This window comes from Canis lupus, chromosome 18, assembly GCF_011100685.1.
Source record: "Canis lupus familiaris isolate Mischka breed German Shepherd chromosome 18, alternate assembly UU_Cfam_GSD_1.0, whole genome shotgun sequence".
NCBI lineage: Eukaryota > Metazoa > Chordata > Mammalia > Carnivora > Canidae > Canis > Canis lupus.
This window is the reverse complement of record NC_049239.1, coordinates 50586995-50608611: the sequence shown is the minus strand read 5'-3', so window position 1 is coordinate 50608611 and position 21617 is coordinate 50586995. Positions and strand designations below refer to the sequence as shown.

General features: G+C 58.6%; 2 protein-coding genes across 4 annotated transcripts; both read right to left on the bottom strand.

Annotated features, from left to right (window-relative positions):
* Window positions 1-807: 807 nt before the first annotated feature.
* On the bottom strand, window positions 808-3186 carry LOC611847 (DNA polymerase delta 4, accessory subunit). The gene is made up of 4 exons (XM_038563765.1): window positions 2871-3186; window positions 2562-2651; window positions 2234-2345; window positions 808-1859 (listed from the first exon to the last, which is right to left on the bottom strand). The coding sequence occupies exons 1-4, from the start codon at window positions 2965-2967 to the stop codon at window positions 1835-1837; spliced, it is 324 nt and encodes a 107-aa protein (XP_038419693.1). The 5' UTR covers window positions 2968-3186; the 3' UTR covers window positions 808-1834.
* Window positions 3187-10574: 7388 nt separating this feature from the next.
* CLCF1 (cardiotrophin like cytokine factor 1) lies at window positions 10575-20211 on the bottom strand. 3 transcript variants are annotated; one of them, XM_038563763.1, is made up of 3 exons: window positions 20037-20211; window positions 13867-14033; window positions 10575-12020 (listed from the first exon to the last, which is right to left on the bottom strand). In XM_038563763.1, exons 1-3 carry the CDS (start codon window positions 20050-20052, stop codon window positions 11526-11528), a joined length of 678 nt encoding a protein of 225 aa, XP_038419691.1. In that variant the 5' UTR covers window positions 20053-20211; the 3' UTR covers window positions 10575-11525. The 3 variants fall into 3 exon arrangements, with proteins under 3 accessions (XP_038419691.1, XP_038419690.1, XP_038419692.1); XM_038563762.1 differs by lacking the exon at window positions 20037-20211 and adding an exon at window positions 19376-19464; XM_038563764.1 differs by lacking the exon at window positions 20037-20211 and adding an exon at window positions 15909-16995.
* Between the last annotated feature and the right edge of the window lie 1406 nt (window positions 20212-21617).

The following is a 21617-nucleotide window of genomic DNA, read 5'->3' as shown; positions in this document are numbered from 1 at the left end:
ACTCACCAATGTCTTCTGTCTCACTCCGATTAAAATCCAGATTCCTTATCTCAGCCTGAAAGGCCTGTGGGATCGACCTGTTACCTCTCTGGCCTCATTTCCCAGCATACTCCTCTTGCTCCCTCTGCCGTGGGTGCACTGGCCTGCACGCTGTTCCTGGACCAGGGTGTAAACACTCCTATCTTGGGAAGTATGCTTGGTATTCCTCTGTCCAGAGCTCTCCCATAGGTGCCAGTCCCATTCCTATATTTCATTCAGATCTCTGCTGAGATCCCACCGTGTCAGAGAGCTTCCCTGATCAACCTCTCCAAGCAGCCCCGGCATTCTTTGATCTCTATCCCTAATTTTGCCTACCACTGACCACCACATGGCTGATTACCACATACAGGTAATATTTACCTGTATGTCTTCTTTTGTCTCCTCACCACTAACAACACCCAGGAGGACCTCTAGAGCCCGGCATACAGCAAGTACCCAGCAGATGGGCAGGGGCATGGCTGTAGACATGAAGAGCCTGGTGCACATGGCCTCTCATCTCTGCACCACCACCAGCCTGCCAGTACTGCCGAGCAACCCCACACAGCTTTTCTGAGCTTCAGGCTCCTTCTCTATAAAATCTACCTTAACAGCCCTTTAGGAACGTTAGAGATGATTCATTTAAGATCCTTGAGGCACGGGTAGTGGCGAGTACAGTGGGGGCTAGAGAGGCCACTTGGCTGCTCTATAGGCCTGTCCCCAAGGAGTTAATAGCAGTGCTGTCTCTGCCCAGGATGCAGAGCTGGACAGCCAGTAAAGATAAACACAGAGTGAGGAACACGGACTCCATTCTCCATATGATACCATCCCAGGGGCCCCTAAACATTGTTTCTGCTCTACCCAGTTCCCCCACCAAAGCCCACCAGATGATGGCCATCTCTGAGCAGGACCTGCAGGTTGAGAACCTCCTCAACCCTGCTTTGGATCCAGGTGGCCCCAGTGTGGGAAGCAGAGGTGCTTGGCGGGAATGTGTAGGTTTGGACCTTATGAGGTGTGAACCCTATGGATTCTCCTCTGACAAAGGACCCATTTTTGTGAGGTGGGCCACACTGGGCAGGCTAGGTAGCCGGTCAGGTCCGTTTTCTCTGGCTGGTCTTCGAAGGTGACTAGAGTTGTTTCCCTGTCCACCACCAGGGGGCGCCAGAGGCTGATCAGCTCTAATGTGGACTTGTCCCATGGTCTTTTAAGGTGTCTTTCTTCTGGCCAAGGTCTAGGCCTGGGCAGCAAAGGGAAAGCATAGTTCTGGTTCTCTCCCACCTGTCAGCTTCGGCTTGCTGGTTGCTGGCAGCCCACTCAGGGCCACATTAAGGGACTGGAGGTTAGGCTTCCAGACTCAGTGTTCTTTATTGATAAGCATTAGGAACCCCTTGCCAGTTCTGCCCTTAGATTCCCAGCTTTGAGTAGGGAGTGCATCTTTGCCTCTTAGACATCTGCCTGAGTCTAGCTGTGTCCAAGGCTGTGCTTATTTGCCACACTGTTCCCAGGACCACAGTTTTTATGGTTGAAGAGGTGTGTAGCAGGCATCCGAGGGTCATGGCCAAGTCTTTATCCTCAGAGACAACTTTCCATGTAGGAAGTATAAGCTTCAGCTGTGTTGGCTCTCAGAGGGAGCTCCAGGAGCCTGCTGGTTAGATGGAGGGCTGAGCCTCAGAGACCTCCAGATTCAGCCTCTTTTCTCTATAAGATTCTTTTCCTGCTAAAGGTTCTTCACGGCAGAACTGAGCCAAGGGGGCAGCAACTGGCTCTCACTTGTGTCTTGAGGTCCTGGGATAGTGGGCAGGAAGTCTTAAGTGGTACCTCACAGGGGATAGAGATGCCAGAGGCTGTGCAAAGGAAGGGGTGGGGGCAGAGAAACCAGAGAGAGACAATTAAGTCCTTGATCTGATTTCACCAGCCCCAATTCTTGGCCATGGCTTATTGTCCCTGGCCAACCCCTCTGTACTAAATAGATAGTCCCTTGGGTCCTGGGTGCACTCTTACCCCACCATTAGCTCAGAGATAAGGATTATTAAAGCAATGTTCTGCTTTCCTGAGCCAAGCACCTTGGAGATCACCTTCTTGCCTGTTCAGCAAAGCCCCAAAGCCCACATTCATTTCTTCCTCAGGTCAGGGCAGTCCCCACCCTGCGGGCCAGCAGGCTGGTGGTGCCTGATGAAACCCCTGGCTCCCCTGAAAGCCCTCCTGGCCTGTCTCTGACCTGCACTGGAAGCGGGGATCTCCAGGGTGGGTCTGTAGCACCTGACGCACTTCTGGGGGAGGCTCCAAGCCCATCTGCTCCGCCCGATGCCAGCGCTGCAACCGTGTGATCCCTGCCGGGGTGAGAAGACGACACTGGCACCTCATGGGGGGTGGGGAGGAGTTCAGGCTGGAGAATGTGTATGGAGGGGTGTGTCAGGGCCTCCACACCCCCTAGTCTCGGGAGACAGTGCCCGAGAGGGTCAGGCAGGGGCGTGGGTTGCTTCAGGGACCTGCAGGTGACAGGACTGTCTCCAGGATGTGTTCCTGGGGCCTGAGAGGGTTCTCACCTGTGCAGGGCCCATACTGCCAGGCGAGATCAAACTGCCTCAGCAGCTCCAGCTCTGCTTCATCCACGCTCAGGGGCTGGGGCTCTTCCCCTGCAATGACACGCGGCTCCTCAGGCCTGCCCCCGGCCTCGCAGCTGCCCCACTGCTCCCCGGCCCTCACCAGCCCTTTGCCTCTGCCGGCCACTGCCAGGCCTGCAGTAGGAAGTAGAGGACATGTTTCACTTCCCCTCGCAGCACCCCCGTCCGCCCGCGTCCTCGCAAGCCCCTCGCTGGTGTCCAGTGCTCCCGCCCCCCGCACGCGGAAGAGACCTAGCTCCGGTGCCAGCTCCCCCTTGCTGTGCCCAGCGGGGCCCTCCCCCCTCTTCACTACGGGGTAGGAGTCAGTGATGAGCCGCTTCCGGCCCATGGCGGCCACCCAAGCAGGCGGAGAAGGAGGCGGCTGCGGGAAGGAGAGGCCAGCGGGCACGAGAGAGACAGCTGCTGAGAGAGAGAGGGAGAGAGGAGAGGAGAGGGCTGGGGCCAGCGGGCGAGCCCGGGGCCAGCGGCCGGCAGACAGGGCGACCCAGACAAGCCGAGAGGAAGTTCGCCGGTTCCAGGGAATGACGCGCGGCCCCCGCCCCCGCAGGCGCACAAACAGCAGAGACCCAAGCCAATGGTTGGCCGCCTCTGCGGGGCGGGGCCCGACGCCAGCCAATGGCAGGCGGCGGAGGCCGAGGGGGCGGGGCGCCGGCCGCAGCTGTGCTCCGGGAGAAGGGGTGAGGCTGGGTGGGGGACCTGTCGGGACGCCCCAGACTGCGCCTCCTCCTGCTGCCCCCCCGTCGGGCCGCAGCGGGCCTCGGGGGACTAATAGAGCGTTATCCTCGGCCTCTCACTTCCCGTTTTCCCTTCCTAGGCAAATGTTCTTTTCAGCCTCAGTAATCCCCGTGGCCGCTCGCTAACTCCCTAGAGTCCAGCTGGAGCCTCCACTCCCACCCCCCGTCCCGCAGAGCCTTGTGGGGGCAGGTCTGGAGGTCCGCGGAGCGTTGGGCTGATCCAGCCCCTTCCTTCCCAGCTCCCACCCCACCCCCACCGGCCCCAGGAGACCCGGCTGGAGAAGCCCTTGGGTTCCAAAGCTCCTTTCTCACAGTCTGTGCCCAAAGACCCTGCCCACTCTCAGTCCAGGCAAGCGTTGGCCTCGTCGACTCTCCTGGGGTCAGTACGCGCCCATGCCCACCCTGCTAGTCAGGAAGATTCCACACTGAGCAGGAGGCCAGCGTGCTTGTAGCCCCACTTTTTTTTTTTTTTTTATCAGTAAAATCTGCCCTGTCTCACCAATGTGACAGTAAGAGCAGAAAATACCAACCATAAACTAAACACTTACATGGCACTTACGGTGTGCCAAGTACTGTTCTCAGCACTTTCCCACATACTCACTCAACTAAAATAGATGTAAAATGAATGGTTCCTTAAAAAAAAAAAAAAAAAAAAAAGTTCTTTTTTTTTTTTTTAAGTAATCTTTACCCCTCAACGTGGGGCTTGAGCTCATGACCCGAGATCAAGAGTTGGGTGCTCCACAGACGAGACAGCCAGGGGCCCCATAAAATGGTTTTTGAAAGTAGGAAGTGCTGATCATCACAGGCATTGTGGGGCCCCAGTTAAATCACGGGCCCTCTGTGCCCTCTCCACAGAGGAGCTCAGAGGCTAACAGGGTAGGCAGATGGGACACACAAGTTGTCAATGCAAGGACAAAATTACTAAGAAACAGGAAAGGGGAGAAGGGTGGGTCAGAGAGGACTTGGACCACAGCGTTAGCTTAACACTGGAAGACCTCCTGGAGGAGGCGGGCTGCTGTAAACAGTGTCTCTCAATTCTCCACCCATGACCTTTGTCCCTTGGGCTCCTGTCATCGCTGAGTCACCCCTGCACCCGCCTCCCCCTCACCAACTTCCTGGCAGCAGGCAAAAGTGCTGGTCAGTGGGAGTCTGGGAATCAGCACAGGGACCAGCCCAGCTCTAACTGCCCTTTAGAGATCCTATCTGGTTCTTCCAGGAGTACAAGGGTCCACTCAGAAGTTTCTGTCTACAACCTCATCCAACTGCTCTGGGCTCTGGGTGCTCTAAGATACAAGTAAGGTGGGCGTAAGAGAGGAAAAGCTCTGGAGAGGAGACCACCAAAGGGAAGGAGCAAGAGCAGCCATGTCTTCAACGGCCTCCTCCTGCCTGGCTCTCCCTATCCACTTCCTTGAGGAGGGCTGAGTGGGAGTCAGAGCTCATGAATGTACTGCACAGAGCTGGAGGGCCCTTCCCTGCTTTATTTTCTGGGCTGGGCCTGGCCTAATCCCCCATCTGCCTCATGGACTAAGTGGGGCCCATATGGAGGGAGACAGGGGCCTGGTGCACTGGGGAGGAACACAGGAGGCCTCTCTACCAGGCCCAGGAAGGGCTGAGGTGCAGTGTCCAGTCAGGCACTGAACACTCTACAGAGGGACGGTGCCCAGGCTCCTCTCCCCAGAGGGTGTTCCCAGAGGTGTGTGGCACCTCACTCCCGAGTCCACAGAGCCCTGAGGGAGTAGGAAGCCATGGGTGGGGCAGACCCCTCCTCATTCCTGATCCTTCCCACCCCTGAAAGCTGATAGCCGTGGGGCCCTGCCACCGCCCAGGGAGCGTGAAATGGGGTGTGCCGCTGGGCGGCCACAGTGGCTCCTACTGCCGCCCGAGCTCATTCCCTCTCTCCTCTGGCACCCTGACCTGCTCTGTGGGCACTGCCTGGGCATCCTGCCAGCTGCCCCCAGCTCTGCCTGGCCCGGGCCAGGCTAGCCTCTCCCACCTGGCCTGGAAGATGTCCCCCCAGTCCCGGGGAAGAATCAGGGTTGTCAACTCAAGTGCAGGCGCCCGAAGGCTGGGTTTCTCCCCTGGAGTCCAGAGAACTCTCCACAGGCAGCATTGCCCTCCTGTCCTAGTCAGACAATAGTGAGACTGAGTGCCCCCTGGGAGCTTTGGAGCCACCCCTGTCAAATAGACATCCTTCCCCAACTCCGTATCTCACCAAGTTGATCCCTGGGGTGTGCCGGCCACTAGAACCTGGGCCTGCCCATCCTCAGGTCTTTTCCTTCTCCACTCGTCCAACCCCGTCTGCCTCCTCTCACCTTTCTTCCTGGAACCCCTTTCCCTACTCAGGCAGCCTCCTGGCCTGTCCCCAAAACTGCTGTCACATGGGGACTATCACAAGTCAGGCTTCAGGCTGGAGGGCCAGGCCAGAGGTCTGAGTTGGGAGCTACCTTCTCCCTGGGTCAGGGAGTTTCCTGAGACCCAGGAGCCTGTTTCTGTGTCAGCTCTGACCCCCAGAGGCTGGTGATGGGACTGGCAGGAGTGACCTTTGCACCTGGGCCTGGGAACACTCAAAGGGCTTGCCTGCCAACATCTCCGGAGAACCCAGGAGAAAAACAGAGCAAAGAATTGGAACAGGAGCCCAGCACCTTCCTGAAGGCTGAGGCCCACTGCCTACTGCTCCAAGGGGAAGGGGGATTAGGCCTGGCTTAGCTCAATGTGGCAGGGTGGGGGGGCCTCAGCATTGCGCAGGCGCAGGCGCCCTGGGAGCCCCTTCCCCCTCCCCCTGCTCAGAATAGGGCTTGTGGAGAGAGCCAGCTCCAGCTAGGAAGGTGGGGGCAGGTAGAGGGAAGGAAGCAGCTGCCTGGGGCCCAACAGGCTATGGGGCGTAGCCTGCTGTCCTCCTTCTTCCCAGCACCCCCCTTTCTTCAGGCCTTCAGGCCCTGCCACCCACCCTGAGCTGGAGATTCTGGGCAGCCAGACTCATATCCCCAGCCCCCACATATTCACACTCCCTGGGCCCCATTCCCCACCCTGTGGGCCAAAATTCCTTCAGGCAGCTCCTCCTAGTCCATCCTGACCCTCCCAGACACCTCACCTCTCCCTGTTCCAGGATCTCTAGCCTAGTGGGCTTAAGGGGCAGGAACCCGGTAGAAGACACAGGTTCCCGTGCACCTGGGGTTTTCTGCCACTGCCTGTCTTTTCAGCTAACCATCCCCTCCAAAGCTCCCATTACCTCCCCTTTCACCTTGGCCAGCCTGGCTCCTTAGAAACTGGGGAGATTTGCAGTGATCCTTCTGGCCATTTCTCACCTTGGCCACCAGGTGTCAGACTTTGCCTAGCTGGGTGGGAGATCTAGTTAGTTTCCACCCTATCCACCGGGCCCTAGAGATTGGGCAAGCTGGGAAGGGGCCTAGAGGAGATCTCTGAACTCAGGAGGCTGAAAGACCTTGAAGGTTGAGGGAAAGAAAGGGCTGGAAGTCTGGTCCTACAGTTCTAAGCTACTCCCTCATTGTCCCCACCCCCACCTCACTGACAAGGGCTTTGTCCACTGCTGGGAATTGGGGAACCAGGCTGAGTCAGGGAGCTCAAGAATAGAAGGGACAAAGGCAGGGACAGTTGTGGCTCCAGAGAAGAAGGGGGAGCTGAGAGGCAGCCATCCATCAGAGCACTCGGCCAGGGGCCTGGATCACTGGCCCTTACCCCGTAGGTTAAGGGGAACAAGGGCTTCCCTTGGCCCTTCCCCATCTGGGGTTGGCTGTGGCCAGTGGGTGAATGCATGCACAGGGTCCATAAGTTGAGTGCTTGAATGAGTCTGTTCATGTCCTGAGAGGGCCCTAAGTCCTTGGGTGTTGGGCCAGTCTTTGCAAAAGCAAGAAGCTGGCAAGGCATTAACTACCCTTTTGCCACCCTCCACCTCTCTATACCCATTCCTACCCCTGCCTCCAAAGTTGCTTCCCCCAAGTGACAGTTCTCTATCTTCTGCACATCTTGTCATACCCAGTTTCCAGATACCCAAGGTGATGCTGGGATTTCTAATCCACTCTGTGCTATCTGGATGGAGGTGATGGGGAAGAGAGGCTTCCCTCCCTCCCTCGCTCTCTCACACCCTTCCCAGCTTTCTTGGAGCTGAAGGACTTCTAGAGGTGTCCTCCTCCCCGTGGCACTGCAGGGCCCCAGGCATTCCAGGTTCTTAGGCTGACCTCTGCATGGGTGGGCCCCTGACTCTAAGGCTGTATGTAAAACGTGGCACCTGGCTTGTTGTTGACCAAGAGCTACCTGCCTCATAGTCCACGGCTCCAAAACCCAAAGAAAGGACTCACACCCCCACACCACCATCAGTAGGGAGCTATTTGGGGGAGAGTTCATGAACTCAAGCTCTGTAATGCTTCGGTTTCTGACTTGGCCCTCCCATGTCCACCTCCCCCAGCTTGCTGCCTAGGGCACCTCCTTTGCATCTTCCTCAGGACTGAGTTCGAGTGCTGGCCCATCCTTTCCGGCCACTCTCCTCCCTTGTTCCCCTCTGCTGCCAGTCCTGTGTGCCCTATGACTCTCAGACACTCAAAAGCACCATTTCCAGCCCTCTGGAGTCTCGAACCTTGATTCTCTGCCATTCCTGTTTTGTCAGTCCTCAGCCTTGGAAAGCACCCTGTCTTCTCTCTGTCCTTGCCTCTGGTCATCTCTGGCTTGCTAGGGAATGTCACAGTCCATGACAGAGGTGTGTGTGCTGATGTCACCTGGCTCCACATGGCAGCCCAGCAATGCTTTTGATTCCCCTTCTCTGCTCATCCCTGGTTCCATTCTCTAAGGCTCTACATGCTTCTCCAGCTGCCAGAGCTCCTGCAGCAATTTCATGTTTAGATCTCCTGTTTAAAAACAACAGCAAACCAGCCAACCACACACAAAAAACCTTCCCCAGGGCAGCCCGAGTGGCTCAGCAGTTTAGCGTCGCTTTCAGCCCAGGGTGTGATCCTGGAGACCCGGGATCGAGTCCCACGTCAGGCTCCCTGCATGGAGCCTGCTTCTCCCTCTGCCTGTGTCTCTGCCTCTCTCTCTCTCTCATGAATAAATAAAATTTAAAAACAACAACAACAACAACAACAAAAAAAAAAACCTTCCCTGACCCTGCTACCTGCCTCGGTATTCCCTTTGCCACCAAACCCCTTCCTCTTTCTTACCACCTCGTTTAAGCTCAGAATTTGGTGTCTGCCGCCCAACTGCTCTTGCAAAGGTCACCTGTGACTTCCTGATCTCCCAGTGGGTTTCCCCAGAGTTCTTCCCTCAGCGCTTCTGAGGCACCTCTCTTCTCTTAACTTCTCATACACCATTGTCTTGACACTCTCTAAATCAGCTTACATTAAATGATCAAATACTTTAGTGGGGTGCAGGCATTGTGCTAAAATGCCATAGGGACACTAAAATGAGTAAATCATGGAACCCGCCCTGGAGACACTGTCAGCTTAAAAGGGAGACAGACATACTGAACTGACCCTTGTCCTGCCCTTGTCCAAATCCTACCTGGAGAGGCCATGCAGAAGCACTGACTGACCGACCGTGTTAGGCACTGGAAGGGCACTGGTGACCGAAGACACCACTGCCTCCCCTAGAGGGCTTACAGACCAGCACCCTCCCCAGAGGGACACCATCACCCCTTCCCTGACTCCCAGGGTTTTCGCCTGGGTCTTTCTGTAGTTAATCAAATCCTGCCTTAGATTTTAGCATTTAGAATGAGGGATCCCTTTTCTAGGCTGTTTTGTTCAACGAACTAATTCAACACCTTCTTTAAGCTTGCGCCTAAACTGGGATGGAGAAATGGGGAAAACTCAGAGTGTGCCCTGCAAGAAGCTTGCAGTACAGGAGCGCGGGATATGCCTTCCTCCTCCCTGTACTCTGTATAGCTTGCTTGGTGCCTTACACATTACAGGCTGCTACTCATTTTGCCCCAGTGTGGAGACAGCCCAGATGCCACCTCCTTCCTATCTCGTTAGGCAGGAAGCAGGCCGGCAGGATATCTAGACAGAGCCTGGGCAGATATCCCTGCTGGAATAGCCTGCACCCCTCTACGGGGCATATTCCCTCCCACTCTGGGACATCCAGCAGAACCCAGCTCACCCACAAGCAAGTCCAGTAGTTCCTGCACCTGCACTCATGCACTTGTCGGTGATTTCAGGTGAGCAGGTCTTCTCTCCCCAGATGGATTGCAGGCTCCGCAAGGGCAGAAGCTAAGTTAGGTCTCAGACTTCTCCTGGATTTCCTACTCATTAGCATAATGGTGGGCAGGTCTTTAAAGTATTTATCAATTGCTTGGCATCATTTGTTACTTGCTTCATTTGTTACTTGCTTTGCTTAGGGCACATCTCCTGGAGGCCCTGGGAAAATACTTCTGTTACCTGGGAGCAGTCAGCCCCTTAACTAACCCAGTGGCTCTTCACTAGAGGGTCATGGCAGGCTGATCTGTCCCAAGTAACCTATGATTACCAATCACTGCTGCTGCGGCCAGGCACCTCACCTTTATCGTTTCTCTCATCCTTCAAAAAGTCTTAGAAGTCTATCTAATTATGCCCATTTTATAGATGAGGAAGCTGGAGAATAGAGAGCTTTAAGTAATTTTTCCAAAGTCACTCCAGGAGGCTACAAGGCTGGGCCTGGAGCTAAGGTCATCCTTTGAATAGCATGTACCCCACTGGCTTGCAGACCAATCTGAGGTTTTCTTTTGCCTCCTAACCTGCTGTCTTACACTGGAAAGGAAGCAGTCACAGCTGAGACTTGTGACTTGGCCACCGTCATCATGTTCCCCAGCAGACCAAGGGGATTGAGGTGAGGGTCACTGCTGGGGGCCCCAGTGGGCGGCCACAGGTAGGGGTCCTGGTAAGGCTGAGGGCTGACATGCGCATAGCCCACCCAAAGGGCAGGTGAACAGCTCTGCACGGGGACAGACCTACGAGACCCTTAAAGTAATCTTGAGAGGTGAGGCGCACTGAGCAAAGGCTGCGACGGGGAAGACAAGATGTTGGAAGGACTAAAAGAACAGGCCGTGGGTGGAGGAGCAGAGTGTGCTGTGCACACCCTCCCTGTGGACAGAGCAGAGCCTCTTCCCCCAGCTCTTTGCCTCTTGAGCTATCCCCCGGACTGTCAGGTTCCAAGCCAGTTGGGCGCGCAGGAGCCCAGGAGGGGAAGGGCCAGGAGGAGGGGCAAGGCCACAGTGGAGTCCTGGGGCAAGCATTTTATTTGTTAATACAAGAATAGAAATTCTGCAATAAATATAATCTAATAAATAACATCTCCAAATAAATAAATATTAATACAACAAACTTAGAGTCATGAGTGGGTGAGGCTGGGGGGCAGGGCCTGGGGGAGCTGCCCCCCGCACCCCGCAATGCTACTGCAATGTAAACTTTCAGGGAACCCTGTGGCTGTGGCTCTGGTTGCCCTCCCCAGCCTGGGCAACCCTCAGACAGCCTGGAAAGGGGATGGGGAGGAGGCACCGTGATGCCAATGACAAGATGCAAGGCAAGGTCCTTTTGGCTGTCATCCTGTGCCACCGACGGCCCTGGGTCCCATCTGTCCCTGCCCCTATGTTTTTGGTATGACCTCCAATGCAGACCCTACCTCTCCTACTTTCAAAGCCCATCTCTTCCTGTTTGGACTTGCCATTGTGTCTGTTTCCTGAATTGGGTGTACTGAGTTATTTGGGGGGTAGGGGAGCAACCCCCATCTAGGAAGAGTGGGGCAGCCAAAGGGTTTCACCCCAGAAAGGCATGTGCTGTAGTGGCCCCCCTCCCTGCCCAAGCATGCTTCCTGGAAGTGCTACAGGAGGGGCTGTGTGGCACTGGTGAGTGCTGGGCAGGAAGCAGGAAGCCAAGAGAGTCTTTGCACCAACCTGAACCACTTAGAGCTCCCTGAAGCACTCCTTCCTGTGGAAATGGGACTAGGCCTATTGCACCTCTTCCCCAGACCTGCAGGACTCTGGGAAGCAGGGAAGGGACAGGCCTTATTGCATCACACCCTCTTCCAAGACTAGAGAGAGCCAGAGGCTCATGGCTTCTGTCTCCTGGCTCAACAGGTGTTGGCACACAGCTTTCTCCCCACCCTCCCCCCCACCAGAGTGGGAGCAGGGTTTGAAGGAGGAAGGGAGGGTGGAGGTGGTAAAGGTCAGAGATCAGAAGCCGTGGGCCTCCAGATGCAGGGTCACTGCAGCCGCAGGGGGCTGCATCTTCTTCTTGAGCCGGTTGAAGTCCTTGGCTGAGCGCCACAGCCAGGTCTGCAGCTCCTTCAGCAGCCAGAAGTCATCCATCTTCTGGAGGAAGTCGCTGTGGGCAGGGCCGGGGGCCCAGGTGGGCTCAGTTCCTGGCAGGGGCTGGGGCAGCGGGTAGCCCAGAGCCGCCATGACGCCCGCGATGCTGCCCAGCAGGCCCTGGAGGCTGGTGCAGAAGTGGGCCAGGCTGCGGCGCAGCTCAGCCGTGGCGGCCTGGCGGTTGAGGCCGCGCAAGTAGCACAGCAGGTGGCTGTAGGCCTCATAGTTCTGGGTCAGCCGCAGTTTGTCGTTGAGGCTTCGCCACACATCCAAGTTGACCGTGGCCCTGGGCAGAGTCTCTGCCCCCAGCCGAGGTGGGTTGAAGTCAGGCTCGTTGAAAGGGGGGCCCAGGTAGTTCAGCTGTGAAAAGGAGAGGGCGATGGGGAAGGGGGAGGGCCGAGAGCCAGCGGCCACCAGGAGATACCTGCCCCCAGAGCTTCTATGTCCCCTGTCCCCTGACACTGGGCCCCTCTCTGTTCCAGGGTCTCCCCTAAGTTTCTCCAGGGATGTCATTTGTATGGAGGTGACAGCTGGGGCAGTGGGGGTGATGAACTCTCCTATGGAGAGGTGTGGAAAGAGAAAAACACACAGGAGATGCTCAGGGAGGACGTGCTGATTGGCTGTGTGTATAAGCCGAGGGACGTGCCCGCCGAGGGATGTGCCCACTGTGGGGCAGGGCAGAGAGGAAGAGAAGCCAGGAGGACCCAGGAGGCCAGGCTGCAGAGGTGGAAGGTGGGCCAGAAGAGTGCAGAGCCAAGAAGAGGAGTTCAGAAGGCAGCAGTGCTCAGCAGTATGGCTGCAAAACAGAGATCAAGGAGAATGAGCCTTAGAAAATTCTGTTGGGTTTGGCAGGGAGGAGGTGCCTGACAACCTTGGAAAGAGCTGTTTCAGTGGCCTAGAGGCCAGATTGCAGGGGGTTAAGGAGTGAGTGGGTGGAGAGGAAGCGGAGGCAGAGGGTGTAGACCACTCCTTCGAGAAATTTGGCAGGGAAAGCCAGGAGAGAGAAAGGGTCGGGAGCTAGAGGGGGTAGCAGAGTCAAGCAAAGGTTTTTGGCCAGGGAAGGGAAAAGCGAGTGGGAAGGCAGAGCGGCCCGTGGGAATCAGAGCTCCATTGGCCTCCCGACATGCCTGGTCCCACCCGCAGAAGGGCAGGGAATAGACGGTACTCACTAAACACTAAGACCCCAAGTCAGGGCTCATGGGAGCAGGGGCTGCAGAAGGAAGAAACTGAGGCAGTCTCTAGCACTGGGCTGGAGGAAGGGTATAGGAGGCAGTCTGGGGAAGTGGACAGAGATTTGCCAACCCTCAAGGGAGAGGCCTGGGGCCCAGGGAGAGGGCTGAGGGGGACGTTTCAGCTGGAGAGAAAGGGAGCAGTGTGGGGCGAGGCCTGGGATAGGCAAAGGCCCAGGGGGAGGTTCACACGCTGACAAGCACAGAGACAAACTAATTTCCTCGGTGTATCCTGGGGCTGGAGCCAGCTCCCCCGCCACCCTCCTCCCCTTTCTTTCCCTGGCTCCAGAGTAGGGTCTGGGATGTGGAAGAGGAACACGGGAAGAGGGGGCCAGTTCCCCATGGTCCTCGGCAACTCTGACCCCCTTTTCTTCTCTCCTGGGCTCTCTGAACACCTCTGGATTGACCCCAGATCCTTATGGCACAACTTCCATCCATACCCTGAACCTCCTGCCACTGCTGGCCTGGCTTTCCTGCAGCCCCCTTCCCCCCAAGTCCCTCCTAGGAGGCCCAGCTAGGATGGGAGAGGCAGACAGAAGGGAGGCCCATGGGTCCAGAGCAGCAGGGCCCCAGGTCTGGGGCAGAGGCGAGCTGGAACACAGGCATGGGAGGTGGGGCCCCTCCATCCCCACCCAGCCCCGCCCGTGCAAGAGACACCACAACACGGTGTAAACAGAAGAGACTTCCCCAGCCCCCAGGGGGAGGCGGGCGGCTGGGCCGGCAGCCAGTGGGGCAATGGGCCAAGGCGGGTGCGAGGCCTGCCCACATGCCTAGTCCTGGGGCCAGGGATGGGGAGGAGGGGGGCACCTAAGAGGGAAGGGCAGGCAATAGGCCAGACATGGGGACCGTTTGGAACCAAAGGGCCCCCCTGGTCCACTGTTGCCCACCAGGACCCCTCCACCATCCTGTCTCTCTCCCACCAACTTCTTCTCTCCCTTGCCCAGCTCCCAGACCTTGCCGCTGCCCCGGGTACTCACGTAGGTCCCAGCCAAACTGCGGAGTTGGTGCTCCAGGTAGCGGGTGAGGTCGTAGGTTTTCTGGATGGAGGGGCCAGGCCCTGGGTCCCCAGTGCGATTGAGGGCTGGCACTGCAGGGAGGTGCCAAAGCACAGCACACAGGCAAGCTAGCATCCCCCACGAGTCCCCTATGGACAGGACGGGCAAGAAGCCATGAGAGCAGGCCCAGGCCCAGTGGACAACAATGCAGCTGGCCGCCCCTTGGGTGTCTGTCCCCACCTTGGGCCGGGTAGGGGGGTGGGGGGCCGCCAGATGGGAGGCAGGGGGGATGGAGGAGGGGAGCATGTCTGGCCTGGGTGTGTGAGTATAGAGGCATGTATGTGTGGATGAGGACTTGGCCTCTGTGTGTGCATCTACCAGTATATATTGGAGAGTATATTAATGTGTCAGCTAATAAAGAGTCACCATATGTATGCCAACATGTATGTGTGCGTACGTGGAGGGATGGGGCCAGGCCTAGGGTCTGTGAATCAGTATTCCTGGGATCAGCCTCCTCTCCCAGCCTCCCAGTCCCACTGGAGCCAAGGGGTGGGAAACAGCATATGTCCCCGCTGCCAGCTGAGAGCAGGCAGCCCTGGGAAGGGCACGGGAGAGGCTGCCCCAAGACAAGTCCAAGCCGAGCCACAGGAGGCAAGGGCTAGGGTTAGATCCCCAGGGTCCGGCTGAAGGACACAGGGCTGGCTCCCATAGTCAGTGGTGGGTACATTCTAGCATAGGATTCCTGGGCATGGACTGGTAGGGTGGAGATTTGCCCCATTCTTATCTAGGAGGTTGGATGGGGAAAAGTGACCTGAATGAGTGTTGTTTGGTTGGTTGGTTTGGTTTTTTGAAAAATTTATTTATTTATTTCAGAGAGAGAGAGAGAGAGAGAGAGAGATTGCATGAGTGGGGGAGGGGCGGGGGCAGAAACAGACTCCCTGCTGAGCATGGAGCCGGACTGGGGGACCATGAGGGGGACCCTGAGATCATGACCTGAGCAGAAATCGAGAGTCGAATGAGAAACCAACTGAGCCACCTAAACACTCCCCTGAATAAGGTCCTTTGATCAGCTTGCAGTGGAGACAGAGGGTGGAGATGGGGTAAGTGAGAGAGGGGAGGGAATATGATGTATGGGTTGGGTTTGGCTTGTCAGCCAACGGTGCTGGAGAGTTTGGACATCTTGGGATACCAGAGCCCAGGCGTCAGTGCCGTGACGACAGACATAAGTTGTTGGGAAACATGATTTTCCCGGCTTTTAGGTGAGGTCCAAGGTGAAGAGAACAAGGCTAGGATTCAGTGGGCACCGGGGCTGGGTAAAGGCAATCAGGGTTAGGTTGGGGTGAGGCTATAATGGGCATTGGGTTAGGTTAGGTTTAAGGACTGGGTTACTTTTAAAGTTTCAGGTTAGTTTATTGGGATTTGGCTGATTGAGTGTGGTTGAGGTTTGAGTCCAGCTGGGGGATGTGGTTAGGTTTGGACAGGCACAGGGTTCGCTGGGGCCAAGGTTTGTGAATGTGTTGATTTAGATGTCAGATGGGGTAACACACAGTACGTCACTAAGAGTAGGGCTCATTTGGGTTTTAAGCTCCAGTAGGTGTGAGATCACGAGTAGTTTCTTCTGCTTTCTATTTTCTACTTTCAAAGTTTTATAATGACATTTGTTGCCGTGATAGTTAGAAATGACTTGGACACGGGGTTTGACAAATTGACCGCACTTAGAGTGAGGGGAAGATTGGAGCTAGTCGTAATGCTGGGTCAGGGTTTTAGAGAGGGTTGAAGACTCGAACTGTATAGAATGTCTATTACAGGGCAGAGGAGTCAGGTGGGGACTTCTGCAGTGGCCCAATCCATCAGTCTTGACCCTTTCAGAGGCTTGGCTACATTATTGATGGTGTCTGGGCTCGGGCAGGGTGGGGGAGTGCACCAGGCTCAGAGACCCTGCCCCTGGGGGTGAGGGGCTCTTGGTTTGAGACCATAGGTGGCTGCGTGTTAAGTCAGAAATCAGGATCAGGCACGTGACTGACCCTCTTGTCCTCATCTCCATCTGCAGCCCGGGGCTTCACCCCTTTCCTCATTCTGCCTCTCCACACCTAGCTTCTGCTGACTGCTTTCCCTTCCATCCACTGTTCCTCACATCCCAAGAAGATTCCAGGCCTTGCTCCTCTGCACCAAGCCTTGGGCTGCCCTCAGTCTGCGTATCTGGTAGAGTCACTCCCAAGATCCTAAGGGTACAACATGGGGTTGGTTTTGGAGGTTGGAGACCTGCCGAGGTGGGCAGTGGCCCTTCCAGCCTTGAGTTAGCAGCAGTGCTGAGGGTCCCAGCTGAAACTCAGATTGGGAGCTGGGCTCACCTCTTTCCCCCACCCTGCTTTGGGCAGCCCTATTGGCCAGACTCCTGAGACTGGGTTTTGCCCTCGCCATGGGAGAGGGGGAGCACAGGGTCAGGAACCCAACTCTGGTCTTGTTTCGTCTCCCCTTCTGGGTCTGTGGGACATCCCTGGGGAGAACTGGCTCCCTACGCAGGGACAACAGGGGGAGAAGCCTTTGGATAAACAAGAGCTAAGTCATCTGGGCAGAAAAACGGCTCATGAAATTAACCAGACCAGACGAGGCCGGTGTTTCCAGGAATATTTCAGTTCTGAGGTAACTGTGTCACTGCAGGCAGGGGGTGGGGTGGGGGCAGGGGAAGGAGCAGAAGGATCCGACTGACCCTCCCATGGAAAGAGGAAGGAGTCTCAGGTGTCTAGAGGGAGAAGAGGCTAGAACAGGAGAAAGGGGACTGGGCTCTGCTCTCTACTACAACAGCTTCCACGCTGGGCAAGATGTCCCCATATCTCAGACAGCAAACTGATAGCCATCTGGGGCAAAGAACACCTGTGGCTTACTTGTAAGTAGTGCAACTCTGAGCCGCCTGCAGCTTGCCTGCATCACTAGGAGGGAGGATTGGGTGGGCATCCTGGAGCCCTCTTCCATCCTTGTGTGTGTGCAGGTGGACCTGGCCCCTGGGGGCTGCGTCCTGGGCCCCCTCCCCCCAGTCCTGGCCCCTAGCCCAGCCCCCACCCCAGTTCTGCCTCTGGCTGCTGCCCACTGATTGTTTACATCCCGTCTTCCCTTGTGTTTATAAATCCGGCTGAGCACGTGAGGAGCTAATGAGCACAGCTCACGTTTCCTGCTGGAGCCCCCCACCCCCCATCCTGGCCCCCACCCGGGCGGCCCCTAATTCCATCCAGATCCCTGGGCCCTGGGAACCTAGGCTCCCCTCATGAACACACACACACACACACACACACACACACACACACTCAGCCCATGCAAGCGCATGGCCACCCTGACACGACTGCACAGGCTGCACAGGCGGGCAGACCCTCATCTGCATGTCTTCAGCCTGCTGCCCCTTGATCCCTGATCTGCCCAGGCTGACCTCATTCAGTGAGGGTGGGGGGCTCAGTGGGGCAGCTGTGCCAGAGCAGTCAGGATGGGTAGGACGAATCAGCCAGGAGACTGCACCTGGGATTGGTGCATAGGAGCCATCAGTCAAAAAACATAGAAGCCAAGGAGGCATCACAAAGCTCCAGAGGTGCTGAAAAATGTGGGAGCCTGCCCACGACCAGCATACCGACCAGCATCCCGGTGACCTTGGAGGGATCTACTGAGGGGAACTGGGGTAAGGAAGTGGATTCTGGGGCCGTGTGTCCACTGTAGTGTGAGATCCAGGCACTGAGACTATAGGAAGTGGCCCTTGGGGGCTCCTCCTGACCTGCCTCCTCAGGGAAAAGCCCACAGAAACAGCCCATGTTTCCTTGTCCCAGACTGGGCTGGCTGCCTTCCCCTCGTCTCCTCTCCCGTCTCCTCTCCCATCCCCGTTCCATCCTCTCCTGGGTTTCCTATGTCCCAGGTCTCCTAGAAGTGCTTAGTGAGTGAGTACACAGCGGCCCAGAAGTCAGGAGCCTGAGCTTGGCCACCAACCCATCAGGTGACTGGGCTTGTGTGAGGACTGCACTGCGCACCCGTGAAAGCAGAACCGTGTGGGGCCACATCTCTGCTGTCATCGGCAACAGCTCCCCCCCCCTTTCTCTTCCAGCCTAAATGATAGGAGAAACTGAGGCCCAGGGAAGGAAGCAGACAGGTGGGCCGGCTGCCCTGCCTTGTGGAGTCAATATGGATATAGTTGAGCTGTCAGGGAGAGAGAGTTCCGGATTGTGCTGCAAGAGGACCCTGGGTGTTCCCAAGGGGTGCAGGATGGGGGGTGGGGGGTGCTGGGCAGCCAGCTGAGAGCCAGACAAGGGGACCAAGAAAAGGAAATAGTCTGGGCAAGTGTGTGGGTGAGTTTGAAAGGGTGTTGGTATTCAGAGGTGTGGGAGGGGCCGGGAGGGAGCGGGCAGGAGCCAGGGTGTGAATAGGCAGGTGGGATTGGATTGCGGGGAGGAATGTGAAGTGTCAGTAATAGAGTAGCTGGTGTGGCCGGGTGGTGTGCACAAGTGTGAACAGGGCAGGAGTGCAGGGCTCTGTGGAGGGCAGAGGGAGCCATTACACCAGTCTGCAAGAGAGACTGGGGAAGGGAGGGCTGCTAGGTGACACTTGTTGCCATCTGCCTGGTGCCTGTTTTCTCCCCTGGTTGAGTGGGTGTCTCCAGGGCAGTGAGGGTGGCAGAGCCAAACTGCGAAAGGGTGGGGGCAGGGTCTGGTCTGTCAGAGGAATGTGTCCCTGGGTCCCGAGGGAGGGGCAGTGTGTGCTCAGAGCCGGAAACGGGGTCTGTGGGGGTTGTGAAAGCCCGGAGATGTCAGCCCCTCTGGGTCAGGGTCAGGGTCAGAGAGTGCCTGACACAGATGTGTGTCCAGCAGCGTCACCCACAGCCTCTCTCCAAGGCTGGGGACCCCCGGCGCCCCTCCCCTCCTGCCCCTGCCGGGAGGGCCGGGCCGGGCGCTGGAGGAAACTGGGACGGGGTCCTCAGGGACGGGGCGTGTGGGGTGAGGACTTCTGGGGCGCAGTGTGGAGTCACTGGGAAGGACGGTGGGGAGGGCAGAGACCAGGGGACTCCGGCGAGGCCCGGGCGCCGGGGGTTTCCCTCGAGGGGCTCGGCTCTCGCTGGCCCTCCCCCACGGCGGTGACCTCTCGCTCCCGGCCCCCTCCCCGCGGCGGCGGCGCCTTCCCCCTGTGTGGCCTCGGCGCCCCCGGCCCCGCCCCCGGCCCGCTCCCGCCCGGTCGCTCCCTTCCCGGCGGCGGGGGCGGGGGCGGGGTCCGGGGCGCCGGGCTCCGGGCTCCGGGCTCCGGGCTCGGCCGCTGCCCTTTCCCGCGCGTCAATTCCCCGCCCGCCCTCCCGCCCTCCCGCGGGCCGCCGGGGCCGAGCGGCCGCTGCCCCGCTCCCGGGCCGGCGACCGACGTTCTCCCGCCGGGTCCGGCCGGGCTGCGCGCGTCCCCCGCACTAGTCACTCCCAGGCCGCGGTGGGCCGGACCCGGGCTCGCCCCCGCCGCCCCCGCCGCCGGCCCCTACCTGCCGCCAGCTCGCCGGCCGCGGGCAGCATGGTGGGCTCCGGCCGCGGCGCGCCCCGAGGAAGCCGCGAGTCCCGCAGCCCGGCCCGGCCCGGCCCGGCTCTGCCCTCCGCCCTCCTCCCCGCCCGCCCGCCCTCCTTCCCGCCCTCCCCTCCCTCCCGGCGGGCCGCGGAGGGAGCGCGGCGGCCCGAGGTGTCGGCCTCCCCGCGCCTGCCGCCGGCGCGGCCTCGGGCTCCCCGCCTCCTCCCTCCTCCTCCCTCCTCCCGCCGCCTCCCGCGCCCCGCGCCCCGCGCCCGGCTCCCCGCGCCCCGCGCCCCGCGCCCCGCGCCCGCCGCGGACTCGCTCTTCCCAACTTTCGCGCGGGACTGCTTCCGCCGGGATCCCCGGGACCCCGCCTGGCGGGGGCTCCAGGTCGCGGGTCCCCGGGTCGGCGGGTCGCGCTCCGGCCCCCGGCGCCGGCTGGAGGAACGCCGCGTCCCCGCCCGGCCCCTCTCGAGGGCGCCCGCCGGGCCCCCCCCGGCCCGAGCCCCGCTGGCGGGGTAGCTGCCGGCTCCCGGCCCGGCCCGGCTCGGGGCTCCCGGGGGGTGGGGGGAGCACGGGGACCGGATCTCGCGGCTCCCGGGCGGAGGCGGGGGCCGGGGCCTCGGACGCCGGGCTCCTACCTGCTCGGAGGTCCATGGGGCCGGGGGCCGGGCCGGCCGGGCGCGGCTGCTCTCCCGGAGGCTGGCGGAGTGGGAGGGCGAGCCGCGGCTCCGGCGAAGCTTTAATAATCCCATCCGCCAGGCCCACTCGCAGGTTTTTTTCGCTCGGTTTCGGATTTTTTTTTTTTTTTCGGTGTGGGACATTCTGCAAACTTTTTTTTTTTTTTTTTTTTTTTTTCTGACGTGTAAAGCTGTAACCACAAATTGTAGCGGCCCTCCCCGGGGTGGGGGGAGGAGGGGGGAGGAGGGAAGGGAGGGCTTCTGGGGCTCCTCTCCCTCCCACAACACCGAGGGGGGGTGAGGTGAGGCGAGGCTGCGGCGGTACCACCCTGGGCCTCCTGGGGGAGGGGGCGGGGAGGGCATCGGTCGGTCGGCAGAGTCCTGGAGCGGGGGAGTGAGCCGCCCGGTCCTTTACTCCTCCGACGGCGTCGACCTGGGGTGTGGGGTCCCGGCGCTCACCCTACCTCTGCCTCCTCATCCCTAACCTTCCCTCCCCTCCCCCTCCCCCTGAGTAAATGCAATGACACATTCTCCCAAATGCCAGCGAGCTGGCTCCGTAGCAAGTGATGGTGTTTTTCCTGCTGCCCTTTGTCTGGGCTGGCCGCCCCCCTTGCCTATTGTCCCGCCGCCTGTCCCATTTCCAAAAGCTGGGGCTGAGGGAGGCGCTGGGGCTGGGGCAGGTGACTAACCGGCTCGCTATGCCCCCTAGGGTGGGGGCGGCAGAGGGCACCGCAGTCCCACCGGCCAGCTCCAAGGAGAGCGGAGGGCACTTGGCGGAGGGTTTTTGCCTCAGGTTCACAAGGTCCTTCATCCTTCCCAGTGGCCGGGAGAGTGCACATGGGTGGGGGAATTGTAGTTCATTAATCAGCACGAGGCACCGGACCAGTTTCAACACCAGAGGCTGCAGGGGTGACTCAGCGGGAATACTCCCATTCAAGGCGATGGACAGACCAAGAGTCCCCGTTTGTGAAATTCTTCCCCCAAAAGACTTTTGGTTTTCTCTCGCCTTTGGGGTTTGGAGTCGCTGGTGTTTCCAGTGGTGGGGTAGGGGTGGTTTGGTTGCAGAGTGCTCTCCCTCCTTCCTTCCCTCTGGCCTGGGTTAGGATTTGCAGGGGGGATACCTGGGAGACCCATAAGCCTAGACCCTCCCTAGAGGGTCTCCTTCCCACCCCCTTTCCTCCCTACAGAGAGCTGCCAGGGAGAGTGAGTACAGAGGAAATGGCTCTCTCCCATCTGGGGCTTGCAGACAGTCTCCTCTCGGTTACTTCTTGGGGGACAGTCCTTTGGTCTCCAAGGCTTGAGTGCTCTAGATCCAGACCACCAATTAAATCATTTGGTAATAACTTGCTTCTGTTGTTTATTTGTTTTTTCAAAGTGGGAGAGGCAGTGGTGGTGGGCCAGCCCTGGAAAGTGATTGCTCTCTCTGGAATAGCATCAGATTCTTCACTCCACACTCCTGCCCCAGTGCCCCCAGAGAAAGGAAGGTAGGCACCCTGCCAGCCCTGCCACAGCCCTTCCAGCCTGCAGGTCAGAGCCGGCGGA

Excerpts from the sequence above, each read along its gene's own strand:
- CLCF1 (XM_038563762.1), bottom strand. The coding sequence starts at position 19,406 with ATGCTGCCCGCGGCCGGCGAGCTGGCGGCAG. Across the intron at positions 14,034-19,375 it reads GGCCGGCGAGCTGGCGGCAG|GGGACTCGTGGGGGATGCTA; the intron begins GTAGGGGCCGGC and ends TCCTGTCCATAG. Across the intron at positions 12,021-13,866 it reads GCAGTTTGGCTGGGACCTAC|CTGAACTACCTGGGCCCCCC; the intron begins GTGAGTACCCGG and ends TCCTTTTCACAG.
- LOC611847 (XM_038563765.1), bottom strand. The coding sequence starts at position 2,967 with ATGGGCCGGAAGCGGCTCATCACTGACTCCTACCCCGTAGTGAAGAGG. Across the intron at positions 2,652-2,870 it reads GGAGCTGGCACCGGAGCTAG|GGGAAGAGCCCCAGCCCCTG; the intron begins GTCTCTTCCGCG and ends GTGTCATTGCAG. Across the intron at positions 2,346-2,561 it reads GCAGTATGGGCCCTGCACAG|GGATCACACGGTTGCAGCGC; the intron begins GTGAGAACCCTC and ends TCACCCCGGCAG.